Source organism: Morone saxatilis, unplaced genomic scaffold (genome assembly GCF_004916995.1).
Source record: "Morone saxatilis isolate NCDOM2014 unplaced genomic scaffold, NCSU_SB_2.0 Contig5, whole genome shotgun sequence".
Taxonomy (NCBI): Eukaryota; Metazoa; Chordata; class Actinopteri; family Moronidae; genus Morone; species Morone saxatilis.
Window position 1 is genome coordinate 20,769,727 of NW_023340095.1, and position 15,545 is coordinate 20,785,271.

Below are 15,545 nucleotides of genomic sequence, written 5' to 3' on the forward strand. Positions count from 1 at the left end.
ACACACACACTGCTAGTATATTTGTTCTGTGTTTTTTGTGTTTATCTGTGGACCCCAGGGGTGAGTTGCACCAGCTGGATGTATCCCAAGGCTGCATTTAAAATATGTTTTAGCCTTGAAATGGAATGTTTACCTGTTGAACCAAATCTGTTTTTTAATATTTAGACCATGTGCAGACTTTCATCACAAGGCTAGATATATCTTAGTAACATAGGCTATACCCAACCTGTTGGAGCCCAGCTGGTTGAGATGTCCTCAGGAGGACTAACAACTACATCAGAGAAAGGGAGGTCTTGTCTGTTCTTCTCATACCCGTACTTCTCATGTGAAATGTTATTTCATATTTTTCACATTATACATATTTTCCTACTGTTGCACACACTACATACATGCAATATTTGATATATACTTTCTGACTTCCTATGTTCTACTGTAAAATAATTGTCTATTTGGGGTTTTACTCTCATCCTGATCATATCCTACTTTGTCTTTGGTTCGTCCTGTCTTCCTGTTGCATTGATTTAGTCTCCCCATGGGGACTGTTAATGTTTCATCTCATCTAATCAGAAGAGCGTGACTGACTAACTGGCTGGTTGACTGGCTGATGTCCGTCTGACTGACAGAGAGGCGGCGTTGCCAGGTAACGTCACAGTGCTGCAGAAAACTCTATTAGCTGAGTGGATTAGTGTGACACTGAGAGTGAAGCAGGCTGTGACCACTTAACTCTGACTAGCTCTCACAGCCAGCAACCGCTCTGCCTGACTGACTCTCTGACTAACTGGCTGCTGTTTACCTGGCTGACCGGCTGAGTCTGACTCACTCAGTCACTCAATGACCCACCGACTACCTGACGGATGTACAGTTTATGACTTTCTGTCTGCCTGTCCTCCTGTGTGTGCTGACCTGCTTCATTCATGTTCAGAAATATCAAGTCAGAAAGTGTGAAATGTGCCATTCCCAACCTCCATGTGTCTGTTTGGCTGCTCACAACTCACGAATACCATAAACTTTAATTTGAACTGGATGAATTACATTCATTGTGATGCTGGGAATTTTGGTTTTGGACTACAAACTTATCTTAAAGGACTGTTTTAAGATCAGAAGTTCTTATAATGAAACTCATAATTAAACTCAGGCTAACTGTGACCCACTGGCTGCCTGCCTTTTCTCTCTCTCATACACACGCCACCTTTCTCCACGCACACACACACAGTAGCACACTATTCATTTCAATCTTCTCAGCAATCTATATTGCCTCCATCCTTCTCTCTAATCTCATCATCAATTACTATTTTGCACTCATTCTCTTTTTTGTCAGTGGCCTTGTCCTTCTCACCTACGTTTCTACCCGGGACAGGCGCGGTGAGACCAGCTGTACACGTGACACTCATGGCAAAAGGCTTTCTGATTGGCTAGCTTCCAGGGGGACGTAACCAAGGCTGCCTCTTCTGGGTATCCTTAGGTTACATATGTCAGGTGCTAAGCTAATTGCTAAGGATGTGAATACCAACAACTGACATTTAAATACACTACAGGAATATGATCAGCTCTGTACCAACCTATCATAATTCATTAATTCATAAGGTACAAATCATGAATATTTAAGTTGAGCTCTTCAGAGGAGTACAGACCTTTTTCTAATGCCAGCCATTGTATGTGTGTATGCCTGTCCTCAGTCTGGTTTAATAAGTGCAGTCTGTCAGTCTGTGGCCACAGAGTTCTAGGTCAGCTGATTATGGTTTGATGAGGAGTTTGAAATAGATAACTTCATTTGTCCAAGGACTCTCCCCGCACTGCCATAGCTGCTGGTAACCATTAGCTAATGAAGCTAATGATCCACTCAGCAGTATTTTACTACCACCATTGACCTCCCTCGCTCTCTGTCTCTATCTCGGTCTCTCAGTGTGCATGTCTTTTCTTTATGAACCCATTATATACTGAAGAAGTTAGAAAAAGGCCAATAACTGACTGTGTTTGTAACTTCCTGTATTCAAGTCGTTTTGGAAAGACTGTTGGGATGACATAATTGACCTTCTGTGCACACTTTGGTTGGTTATTCAAAAACCTGATGAAACTAATTTACATATTTATGTCTACATTTATTTATATACTGCCTCTTTTACTGTATTTATTTCATAGGCATATTTATTTATGTATTTATTTATTTATTTTTATATTTACTTAAATGCCATTCCATGTTTATGCCTCAATACATAACAACTGTCATGCTTTCTGCTTTCAGATGACACCACAGTTTACAGTAAACAAGGTCATCCTGTGTCAAGCATATCTCAGAATATACTTCAGATAATAGAAAATTAACAAATAGTGTTTGCTGTGCAAGTGGTGTTTTTAAAATCAGATTTTTGTATTCTGATCGGATTCTCGCCTTTTTTCTTTTTCACAACATAATAAAGTAAGTAAGTATGAGTGCAATCAGTCATGTAGACATGGTTTTTGGTGTGTATTTACTCACCAGGACATGCCTGGACGTTGCAGTCCTGGTACTCCACAGGTGAGCCACGGCATGCAACGGGGGCGCTCTTCCCTTCTGGTCCTGCGCAGGTTCGCCGACGAGTGCGGTAGCCTTTGGCACAACTCTGTGAGCAGCTTGACCAGGTCTCCCATGACGACCAGCCAGCACCTGCCACTCTCACCACCGGTGTCTTCAGGAGCTCCTCGACAAGTGCTAAGAGAGCAATTAGAGTGGGGGAAAAAAGAAATTGTACAGGTCCAGGTTAGATTAAAGTCACAGAAATATATGCAGTGCTGTCAGATAGAGCATTTAAAGTATTTAATGACAGATATGAAGCTTCTTTGAGTGTATATGACTTTGCCAGCAGACATATTTCTATGCTTGTCCTTCTCTCAAACTTTGTGTCTCATGCATTCCACAGTTCCCTGCTGTCGAGGCTTCATCTGTTTGTCAGAGTCGATGCGGCCCCCCCAGGAGGCTGACAGGGGGAGACAGGTAATCGATTCAGGAGAGGGGGGTATGAAAAAGTCACGAGTGGGGAGCAGTGGACTGTGACCCTGTGTAGCTCTCTCTGTCTCAGTGTGTATGTGGGCGTGCTGGACTGCGACCCCGTCACTAACAGCATGTAGGGGAACTAACAGGTCTAACAGGGGAACCCTTTCAACATGTCAGGCTCTGACTGGAAGAAATCTTAGCGTACTGCTGCCTCCTCACTGTGTTCAAATACAGGAGTGAGAATATTTGTGTGTGGTAATGTCTGTGCAATACTGTATGCGTCTCTGTGTTCACATAGATACAGACTTCAGATTAACATCCTATTGACATTTCCCAATGCAAACACTAAAACAATCTGCTCAGACCTTTTGTCTTTTCACACATTTTATTTTCTTTAAACACTTAAAACTTGCTTAATAGTCAGTGTCATCAAGTTACATTTTCACTTTAATGTCAGTTTATTTATAGTGCAGCATCACCCCAAGGAGTCCCTAAAACTAAAGAATAAATGAAAACATCAGACACACACCATGGCCACTCAAGCACACACAATCATAAAAAATAACAATTGATGGTGATAACAGAGACAGTTACAGTAAGTTCAGTTACAACAAGTGAAGGTTACTAGTTGTCAGGTAGAAGTGACCACCAAATGTGGTGTGTGGGAGACACCGTTTAAGGGGTCTTATGACGAGGGTCCCATCATTTGATAGCAATTCATGAATTAATGTATATTCTAAAGATGGGACAACAGAACTTGTTGGTGTTACTTTATTGTTATTAAGAAAACTACACTATTGTTGCTGTCATAGTCACACTTGTCTATAGCGAAGCTCCAGGTTTGTCTCTGGACAACATCATCTGAGACGAACAACTTCTTAGATATCATACCAATATGTGAATTATATTTTAGAGTAGATTTGCCCTTGAATGTAGAATTTATTTTATTTCCCCACATCCAGATACCGGACCACATCACTGTGTCTGACGGCTGGTTAACTTACTATCGGTCTCACAGGCTGCTGTACCATCATTGGGACAGAAGCGTGTCTCCACCTTCCTGCGTCCGATCTGCAGCTCGTGGGGATCAGACAGGTGGGCCCGGCACATGTAGCGCATCCTCTGCTCCTGACGAGCTCCGCCCTGAGTCACATTGACGGGCATCCAGGGGGTCCAAGGTGTGTTCCTCTTTACCTCTGGACACACCTCCAGGTTACAGGCCTTATACTCCTGAATGAGAAGTTAGGGGAGCAGTGGGGAAAGTTTTAGTCATAATTTAAAATGCTAAATGTGTAAAGCCTTGCTAGTAGATTCTAGAAGTTGCATTGTTAATTACATCCCACAACTCCACGTTAGGATAAAAGAACAAAACAATGTGCTAATTATTTTGCTAACCAGCAGTGTTTGTCCTCAGGGTGGTACTTGAGAAAAGGTCAGGGGGTTAAAAAAAAATCTAAAGAGTGCACCCTCCGGCAGTCTTCTAGATTTTGACATTCTCGTGCACACATGGAAATTATTGCCTCATGGTGGCGGCAGTGGGAAGATCCAGGGATCACTAGGATAATTAGAAGTCTTTAGTAAACACAAACATCTAAAACAAAACTGCCCATACATTTTTGAAATTTTGATATCAATCTTCAAATGAAATAATTTTATGTCAATCTCTGACTCTAGGTAAGATGGCAAAGACAGATATATATTGTTCTGTTTCTATAATATCCACAACTGTATGTATTATGTGCATGGAGACACTGAAACAGTGATATTTCTGTTACAAACTGAACTCCAGGTGGTCACACATTGACAAAGAAATGTGACATTTTGTTTTGATGTCAAGGATGGAAACATTCCGTCATTGTACTCACTCCAGCTGAGCCGTTCAAGGTCAGAAGAGAAAATTATAAGCGTGCATGTATTTCTCTCTGCTGTCATCATCACCTGCTCACCTCTTTAATGATTTTGCCCTCACTTCATTTAAGGGTCACAGTTCAGCAATACACACAGTTAAACATGTGAAGATGACAAAGCTACAGCAACAGTGTGTCTCTGTTCAAAAAACTATTCATTTGTCCTTAAACTAATAAATGTCTGCTTACAAGCCTACAGGCTTTATCATAGAGGCAGGGAGACAGATTCTACTGAGGTTGACAGATGTTCTGCTATGTCTTTGTTTGTTTCTCTGTGTGTGTGTGTGTTTCCTACCAGTGCACATCCTGGGCAGCTGTTGCCATTCTCACAGGTGCGGACCCTGGAGTGGACGCCTCCCCCGCATTCTGTGCTGCACTTTGTCCAGGAGCTCCACGGGGACCAGAAGATAGGCTGAGGACAGGACACTCCTTCATTGCAGAACCTGTGGAGATGGCAGTGGTGGGAGAGGAGGTGTGGAATTTTGAGAGAATTAATTGTAAGAAAAATACAGTTGCAGTGAGAGCTGTAGACTTGAGATTTGGACTGGAGTCTGACTTAAAGGTCCAGTGTGTAACATTTAGGAGGATATATTGGCAGAAATGGAATATAATATTTATTAGGTATGTTTTTATTAGTGTATAATCACTTGAATACAGGAATTGTTGTGTTTTTGCAACCTTGGAATAAGACATTGTTATCTACAGACCCTGTGGGTCGCCTTCCATGGAGACCATCATGTTGAACCACAGTGTTTCTACAGTAGCCCAGAACGGACAAACCAAACAATGGCTGCAACTTCATCATTAAATACGACAAAATTCTACACACTGATCCTTTAAGTCACAAAAATTATGAATTGAGACTTGGACATAATTGGGACTTAATTGTCTCTCAACTTTTGACCTTGTCAAAAGGCACACAACTATAAAACTAACATCCATCATCAGAACAATGACATTATTGGTCATTTGTTCACTTCTGTGCCCCAGCATAGGTTTTAGATATAATTTATTTATATAATTACTTTGATCTGTCTCAGAACACCTAAAACAGGTAAAACAGTTTGCATATGTTTTCAGCACAGGTGCTCTCAGTGGGAAATGATGTAATAATAATAATAAAAATAGATAAAGAAAGTCTTCAGAGTATCAAAGCGACTAACACATGTGGTTACCTCTCATCCCTGCTCGGCCCCACACACACACGGCCACCATGTCGGGGTGAGGGGTTGTTACATGAACGCTGGCGCAGCTCGAAGCCTGTACCACAGGTTGTGCTGCACTGTCCCCATGACGACCAGGGCGTCCAGCCTCCATTTCTATGGCAACAGACACATGAAAAAAGTATTAGCAACCTATTTCCCAATACTTCCAAAATCCTACATAATTATTCGCCAGAGCTTTTAGTGTTATTCTTTCACAGGGTGTTCTCTAATGCTAAAGGGGGAAAAAAAGAAACCGCTTTTTAGCTTTGTCTAATCATTACTTTGATTCTGAGCTTCTGAAAACTGAAATGCAAACACACAGGGAGCTCATTCTGACTGGGAAACATTCATTCAATTTGCTTAAGTGCTTTGTTCCTGGGTAGCACTTCTCATGATTTAATTGCCACTTTCTGCAAAAGCACAATTCAATTTTGACACCAAGGATTAAATCTGGCATAGCTATCCAGTGGGATGAAGGTGCCTGTGCTCTTTGTCTCTGCTCTGTCCTCTGTAATGCTGATTGGCCTATTCCCCTGCAGACTGAGGCACTGAGAGGTGTCACAAGGAGAATCTGGACGTCACCTACATTTTCTAATAAGATTCCTCACGTTCATGATCTTCCTCATGTTCTGTCAGCGTGTAAATTGTGCCCTGAGGTGGATGCTTCAAAGTCAGTGAGGACATTGCTGCTACAAGAGCAGAGTTTAAGAAAAGATGTTATGGGTGCCTGGTTAGCTCAGTTGGTAGAGCTGGTGACCCATATACGCAGACGGCCCGGGTCGAGTCTGGACCTGTGGCCCTGTTGCTGCATGCGTGCCCCTCTCCTCTTCCCCCCTTTTCCTGTCTCTCATCAAATAAAAGGCTCCTGATCCTGGACGAGACTCATTTGCAAAATGACAGGCTTAATGTGCTCAATCATAGCACTGGAATAATTTCAACTTGACAATGTTTAGTGTACAGGGCCAGAATACATCGATCTTATTATTAATAGATAGATTATATAATATTTTGAAGCTAATATAGTGTGAATCCACAGCTTTGGCTTAGTTTTAGGCAAAGCACGCTTATTTGTTTGTAAAGCACCTTTCACACACAGAGAAGTACTCTACATAATGAAAAGAAATACATTAGAGCAACAGGTAAATCACATTAATAACAAATTAAATAATACCCAACAAAGCATTGAATAATAAAATAAACCAAGAAATAGGAATACAGTAAAGTAAAAAATGTAATGTGGGGGGGGGGGGGGGGGGGTACATGAGAGAAATTAAAAAATCTTGTAGGCACTAAAAGAAGCTTCACTGTGTTTTGGTTCTGACCGAAAGTACCACAGACTGATGCTCCTAAAGATCTAAGGGACCTATTGGGTTTATATTCTTCACGCATATCAGAAATGTATTTTGCCCCAGGGCTGCTAAGTAATTTATAAACTAGACACAGCACGTTAGAATCTATTCTGTAAAGATTTAGGAAGAGGATTTAATTTGCTCTGTTGTCCTGGTTCTTGTTTGGAATGTCTAAATGGGCTCAGTTTCTGGACAGCATTTCATTTGTGTGTTTTGTTGTATGTAACAAAAGGGCAGATTTAGATGCACTGATGTTATGTGGAGATTTAGTCTTTATCATCATCAATGTAAAAATCAATCAATCAATTTTCTTTCCATACCTCGAGCAGTTGGAGACTTCAATGGTGGGGCCCTCACAGTTTTTGCCTCCGCATCGAGGGGCAGGGCTGTCACAAGACCTTGAGCGACACAAACAGGAGCTCACACCATCCACACCATCATCATTGTTGCATGGTTGCCATGGCGCCCAGGGTCCGAAGCCACCATTGGTGGTTTGGTTCCGCAGCTGGAAAGCAAACATCAGCCGTGACAAGAGTTAGATCAGGTCAGGAAACATTAGCCTTGGTTATTCAACCACCTAAATACTTTGAATGCATCTAGACAGGACTGTTGCTTCCAAGATAAAGAGTGAGTGTTTTGAGAGAATTATAGAGAAATACATTTACTGCAAGTCAGTTCAGTTCAGTCCAATTCACCTAGCTTTCTTCCTCTACTAGCGCTATGTCCTTCCCTGGCTTGTACAACAAACACTTCAAGTCATGAATGATGTCAGCTATGACATGTGAGAGTCTTACAGCCCCATGAGGACAGACATGACGGTATGTAAACCTTTCTTACAGTAAATGGTGCAGTGACGTAACTCTTACCGGACAAACAGTGATGTTCTGCTTCCACTGACTCATATTGGAGCTGTCCTCCAGTGTGGTGCATCTGCGCTGCCTGAAGTCCCAGCCACAGTAGGGGTCCCTTGCCTCCAAGCACAGCCTGCAGGGGACAGCAGAGGAGGAGGACTCTGTTGTCAGCAATGTGTGTAGTTTAATCAATGAAGACAGTGCACATTAATAAACATTATTGAAAATGTACAAGAGTTAGACAAAAACATAGCTAAAACAAGCAAATATGTTAAAAGAGCAACTTTACACCCAGTTTTAAACATCCCTGTCTGGGACCGGAATAAACTGAAGGTTAAATAAGTAACTGTATGATAAGTTTCTTTCAAACGATCAATCACAAAGTCTCAAAAAAAGAGGTTGATAAAATAAAGACTGTAATGTCCAGCGTTAGAAACCTCTGTGACCTCAGACCTGCTGTACATGCATAATAAATAACTGAAAAATGACTAAATCAGGCTTTCGGTAAATTGTTCCTGCCTCAACTCTCACACAAACAACACTATACACGGTACATCACCCAAACAGTGATTAAATATTTGTAAGCTCCTCCAGTAAAACAGAGGCTTAATGACGGCTAATTAAATCTAAAGCTGTTAATGACGAGGCTAAGCCGCCAGAGCTGATCTGGATGCCTCAGGAACACAGGATAAAGGCATCAACTGAATAACCCCTCTCTCTCAAAGACTCCCCTTCTCTTTCTGCCTCCCTTCCTCTCCTTCATACCCCCTCTCTCCTTCATAACGCCCTTTTTTCTCTCTCTTTCTTCAACTATCCTCCCTCACTCTCATCCTACTCCCTCTCCTTCATCACAGCACTGTGGGATCCCTTCCTCCTCTCTCTCCATTCAGCTGAAAGGAGAGATTCTTGTTGTTGTTGTGTTTTTTCTTTCTTTCCTGGCACAGACCTTCATGGTTTATTTGAAGAGCCCTGTAGTGTTTTAGCCTGAAGGGTTGAGGAATCTCCAAGTGTTGATACAGCTCTCTGTGCCAGGTCTGGGGCTCTGTGGTGAACCCGGGGTCGGCTTAGATCCAATAAAGACATTACTGCTTAGCCAGCACATCAGAGGTGACCCCACAGACAAGAGTGACCGAGCACAGGAGGGGAAAGGGGAGAGAGAGAGAGAGGCCATGTTCTCTGGCGATCTGTGGCACAGCAGGAAGAGGAAGACTTGCTCCGTGAGTGCGGCTTTAACTGCTAACCTTCTTGTGTGTCACTTTAATTAAGCGGCACCATTACTGCGACGCCGGTTGCAATCTGCAGTACAGATGAAACAATAATCATAATGAGGTCAGCCACAAAATTCACAGTTCAGTGAACCTAATAGTTCATTCGAAAGGGCGGAGGGAGGGGCGTGTTGCCATTTTGGCTCAAGGTCGACAATATTGTGTCTGTGATGGCTTTGATGTGTGGCTTTGCATCGTCATCGTAGCTGAAGAATTCTCATTTGAGTTTCTGATTACCAACACACTCACCTTCAACACACACACACAGACAGACACCATTACAGAGATTAGCTAAGCGGAACAATTAATACATGCATATTTCAAGGATGGAATAAATAATGTTATATGAAAGGGAGAGGTGGGAGAGATTTGAGGCCTAATTAGCTCTGGGTAAAGTGCCAAGAGGCAGGCTGGGAGGCTTCTGACCTCAGGGGAAGACACGTTTAGTTCTGGATTCATCCTGTTTGCATTAATTTAGACAAAAATGCTGGTTGAAATATGAAAAAAAGACAACTACAACTCAACTTAGCAGTTTAAGACCAGAAAAAATGTAACAGCTATAAAGAACCCGCTGACAAACCGACTGCAGTGCAGGTTAGGCTGGGGGTTAATGCTGTGGGGTTAGATGTCCACACAGCTGCAGGCACACGTGTGCTCACAAGAACACACAGACACCTGAAACACAAGGTATGCTAATAGTTTGTCTGCTTCAGTCTTCCCACAAATATCTACACCTATTTGAAAAAAGTATGTGGACGTGTCTTGAGCTGTTTGTCCTGGTTTGGGCAAGTCACCCAATTAAGGCAAATCTTAAAGCTAAGGCATATAAACTTTATTTAATCAGGTAGTCTCGTTGAGATTGAGATCTCTCTTTTAAGAATAAACACAAAGAAACAACCAGTATACAAAATAACAGAAGTGGAGATGATCTGAAGTATTGGTATCTGAGCCGATGCGTGGCCAATTAAAATCCAATCCTTTCTTTACTGTACTCTGGGTGTATGTGGATGTAAAAATTATTTAATTGCCCACATGACTGATCTGACACCCTGGCTGGCAAAATTCGCTAAGGTAACCAATGGTAACGAATCTGTTGTTTTTCCTCTTTATACCAAAGAACAGTGCACAAAACATTCAGCTGACAGCTTCTCATTTTTAAAAAGGACTGATGATTTCAACGCTTTAAATGACAAATGTCCCTAGCAGTAGGTCATATTCTCTCACTAATTAATGTTATTTCTGAGAGTAAATTGAAGATGGACCAAAATAAAATAATAAATAAAATAATTTGTGTTCTCTCTGCAAGTTTGTTCTAGCTGATAGCACGTCATTCTTGCAGTTAAACTTTTATTCATATATCAATAATTTCATAGTTTTGAACAAGGGCCTTTTGTATTTGGATAAAGAAGCTTGTAAAAAATAAGTTTGCAGACGAATTGATTTTTTGTTCTTTAGATGGAGACTGCTGTCCCACAACACCATGCACAAAGGGAACAAGGAACTTCTCACAGCTGCAACTAAAACAAGATGTGGATGATAGAGAGAGCTAAAGGAAGATCTTGGAAAACAGTAAAAGTAATGAACATTGACTTATTTTATACTAATGGAAAAAACCTGCATATTATGACATATGTAGCATACATAATGTATTCTAATAGTATAATATGTGGAAATTGGGACACAGCCAGGTTTGCAGTCTCAGTATTTTCTCCAATAGTTTCCTTCACCAGGGGCCATTTAATAAACGAGGATTTACCATTGGAGGGGAAAAAAGAAGGTGGACCAAGGCGTTTATCTCCCACTCTGACCTTTCTGCAGCTGCATAAAACACCCGCCAAGCGCTCTCAGTGCCTTCCTGTCCTGACGGCTCACCGTTTTTTAAAAACAGGGCTGTTGTAAAAGTCAATTAGAGGTAGTATGGGTGGAGAGGGGCCCTTGTGATGAGAATAGAAAAGGCTAATTTCTATTACAGGCAGTGCAGAGGGATGTTAGTCCAGACAGGACGCTGAGTCTGCAGATACACAGGAATGTAAGGCATCTAAACTTCCTGAGAGAGTGTGAGTGTGTGTTTTCTGAATATCCTTCCGTCTGTATACACTATAAGGGCGTTTCTTTGTACCGTGGGTGTGCCACCATGTGTGGGAGCATCGCTTTGACAAGTCTGCAGGGCACTGGTTGATATTTAATTCAGCAGCGAGAATGCCCGGTGGTACACTATATCAAAACAGTGAAGCCATGGAACATGGTCTGTTAAACTTTAAACAGACTGAGCTGCAAAACCCACCAGCCTATATAACAATATGTCTGGACGAGTGGCATCGGAAGATAAATCTGCCGGATTCTCTCTGTGGAGGTGTAATTGGCATTTTAAATCGTTTGTGAACGCTGTAAAAACCAGCGTCTCCTTTTATTACAGGCCCTTTAACAACTAGACATAAAAACAATAGTTCACCTCGCCTTTAATGGCAGGCCGTCAGTGTATAATTGCAAATATGATCACCAGAGCTGATAAATTATGAATTGGAATCAGCCATTATTAGCTGTAGCGCTGACACTCTGGGAATACGTTAGCAAAGACTGTCTGGAGGGTCTGACAAAGTTAAACATATGTCTGCAAACGCCGGCCCCTCTCCATCTCTCCACACTAGCTGTGTCATTTTTTGCAGCTACTCTCAGGAGACCACCGCTGACAGGCGCTCGCTCCTCATCCTCTCTCCAGGGGAGAGAGCCCGTCCCTGGGGCTTTTTTCCCCCACTGCGCTGGGCTGAGCTGGCCATTCAGGAAGTCTGCTCATGATGAATCGGAAACACAGAGAACTCCTGCTAGCACTCAGCGCTAATACATCCAATTAGACCCAGTTGGAGCCAGGCTGAAGACTGATGGTGCTGGGTCCAAAAAAAATCAGGAAAACAAAAGTGAGATGGCTGTCTGCCAAAAACTGCCTGCTGTCCTCCATGTACAATTTTAGCCCCTGGTGAATAAAAAGGAGCTACATCATCACAGAGAAACAATGGGGAGGCAGAGACAGGCTACAAGGCAGAGAAAGATAGAAGACAAGAAAATATAAGTGTATTCACAGGCAAGGTAATAGATGAAACTGAGAGACGGGGAAAGACAAGAAACTGACATAGAGAACAGATGGACTATACAAATGTGGAAAGAGATAACACTGTCCATATTTTTATAGCAGCACTGAACTGTTGTAACTTTAGGACTGCAGCTGGAGTCTGACAGAATCAATTAGTCAGTTCATCTGAATCCAGTATTGAATCTGCTTATGTAACAATCATCCAGATTGTTTCTCCTGATACAATTTACAACTCACTGTTGGTCTTGTTCAACTGCAAAAACACAGTGTACTTGGAATTGTAGAGTTGCATGCAGCAACCAAAATCTCTTAAAATTATTATTATCTTGTGAGCAAATAGAGATAAAAAAGAATAATTTTCTGGGACTTTGGGAACTGTGTGGACTCTGTTTTTCTGATTTCCCTTACATACAATCTTTGGTTGAATACAGAGACCAGCCTGTGAAGCCAAGGTTTACTTTCGGCCTTTCATCAGCTTAATCCCAGAATTACCGTACTCGTCATTTCAACCCATGAAAGCAGCAATCAGTGCAGACTTAAAATAAAAACGTTCAACCTGGATGTTTCATACATTGCTCTTTGCTTACAGAAAAGATTAGTAAGGTAGGTTTGATAAGATATGCATTATCTTTTAAGTTTAGCAAATCCAGGTGGCCATCATAGCCAGTGTTTCTATTTATTTTTCATTTAAACCATCCACGAGGAAAGGGATCAGAGTAGTTTGACATCGTCAGCATCAGGAGATTTAAAAGGTGGCGAGCCGGTGGTTTCCACATAATACCGGTCCAAGTCAAGGCTGAGAGAAAGAGGAGGGCGAGAAAGCAATATAGACAGAAATGGAGAGAGAGAAAGGGACAGAGAGCAAAATGATTACACTGAGCTGCGGCCAGAACAAAGCCTGTAATAAAAGTAACAGCATTCTGGAGCAGTAATAAATACATCCACTGTGTGAACACCATCTCTCTCTTTCTCTCCCAGTCCTTGGCTGGTGAAGTGTTCCTCTGATTGGTCATACAGGCTTAGCAGCAGTGAGCTCTAGAGGCCTGCTGACAGGCTGGCAGCCACGGCAGACAGTAAATTGGGTTTGCTGGGGACGGGCCTGTGAGCTCCCCTCACACAGAGACAGACAGGGAAGTCCACATCACTGTATAAGGGTCCTATAGGAACTGCTACAGTACAACGGAAGCTGCAACATATCGTATACATCAGTTTTAACAAGTAGCCACACACACGCAGACCGAGGCAGGGATGCTAATCGTCAGTGGTTTTCCTCGATGACCACTTAGTGGTTTCCTGATGTTGTTTTAAACTCCTGCTGCAGGCAGTGTGAGCTGCCTCGGCCTCATGACTGCTGCCAGATCACTGTTAATCACACATATAAAACCACACACTCATACACACACAGCAAATTGAACCAAAGCCCCTCAGGCGGAAATGTAACTATCACCAGCAGGACAATTGTACCTCTTGTAATAAAATGTAATGTTTATGTAAGCAGATGTGTGAGCGGTGGTTTGGCTGCAGGAATAGAGCCGCTACAGAAACCTGATTTGTTCCGTTTCATCCTCCTCACCATTATCCTCATCATTTATTCAGCGTTTCCTCCTTTGCCTCCTCCTTGCAGTTATTTCTGTTTCATATTTTTTTGTATGTTTTTCTTTTTCTTGCTCTTTTCTCTTTCTTCTCATCACCAACTGTAAAAAACACTCAAAAAAAGCTTCCAACATTCACTTGAAACTCCCATGTATAGCCACTCTTCCCTGTCTGACACCCTCAGTTTCAACAAATGAGTAAACCCATTCAGTAAAGAAAAGTAGTGCACTTAGTTTCAAAGTAGTGCTTTTTGTAGAGGGTGTAAGCACTATGCTACTGTTCTGTGAGACCACTAGTTTTATCCTCTATTTGGCAGCGTGCATTAGCTTTCTTCCCTCAGTGAAAGAAAAAAAAAAGGATGATGGATGCAACATTGCAGCTAAGCTAGCATGCCACTGTAGCCAGAATAAATCACTTCACTAACAGAGCGAGATAGAGAGATAGGCGTTGGGTGGAGGACAGAGTGGTGCTGTTAGCCAGAGGTGCCAATTGGCCAGGTCAAATATAATTACCACAAATAGAGGACAAACACATACAAAAGATTTGCTCCACACACGCACACACAACGGCACAAGCTGCTGTATTTGTCTGCGAGCTATCACTAAAAGGCTACAAATCACCAGCTGCTGAAAAGGTTCAGCCGTGTAACAAAAAAGCACTTGAGCTAAAGATGATGATGTAAATATTATTCTACTCTCAGGGTTGCAAGACTTGCCAGAGTTGCCAATACGGACTAATAACAAAGGAAACTGTAACATTAAAAGCACTCAAAAGTAATTGAGTTTTCAGACTGCAACCACTGTATGCATTCATCCAAACATGCTGCTGTAAGCTCAACTGCAAGAGTCAGCATTTCAACTGTATGTTTAAGGATCCCTTCCAGACATGTATACAAATAGTCTGCTTGGAACAATAATGTATGTCTGATTTGTTTATTCTGCAAAAAGTATAATTTCCAAATTAAAATCTTTATTTACGACTCTAATTCAAAATGTCAGAATCTATAAATATGCTAATTTAATTCATTCAAGTTTTCCTGCTGGACACAAGATGTCTCCTATTTCACTGTAAACTCCATTCTCAGTGTATGTGCACTGCTGGCTTCAAGTTTCTACATCACAGTTGCATACTGGAACAGGATTGACACGGTCCATCTGTTATTCCATTACCAACTGGATATTTTATAACGAAGCGGATAAGTTATGACTTAACCATTCACCTTCTCTCTGTCCCTCAGTACTCTAAATACTGCCATTCTTTACTGTTCATATGAATGTGTATGATGGTGAACAGCAGCATGTGTGCCCGCAAATGAG

The 15,545-nt window shown here is 41.9% G+C and overlaps 1 protein-coding gene across 2 annotated transcripts in view; it reads right to left on the reverse strand.

Annotated features, from left to right (window-relative positions):
* The window catches only part of sema5ba (sema domain, seven thrombospondin repeats (type 1 and type 1-like), transmembrane domain (TM) and short cytoplasmic domain, (semaphorin) 5Ba), a 161,264-nt gene that overhangs the window by 12,415 nt on the left and 133,304 nt on the right, over positions 1-15,545 (reverse strand). For both annotated transcript variants that reach the window (XM_035676541.1, XM_035676540.1), the window contains exons 13-18: positions 8,299-8,416; positions 7,753-7,937; positions 6,054-6,197; positions 5,174-5,321; positions 3,976-4,201; positions 2,477-2,689 (exon numbers count right to left, since the gene is read on the reverse strand). In XM_035676541.1, the coding sequence (XP_035532434.1) occupies positions 2,477-2,689; positions 3,976-4,201; positions 5,174-5,321; positions 6,054-6,197; positions 7,753-7,937; positions 8,299-8,416 (1,034 nt within the window). The remainder of the gene's footprint in view (positions 1-2,476; positions 2,690-3,975; positions 4,202-5,173; positions 5,322-6,053; positions 6,198-7,752; positions 7,938-8,298; positions 8,417-15,545) is intronic.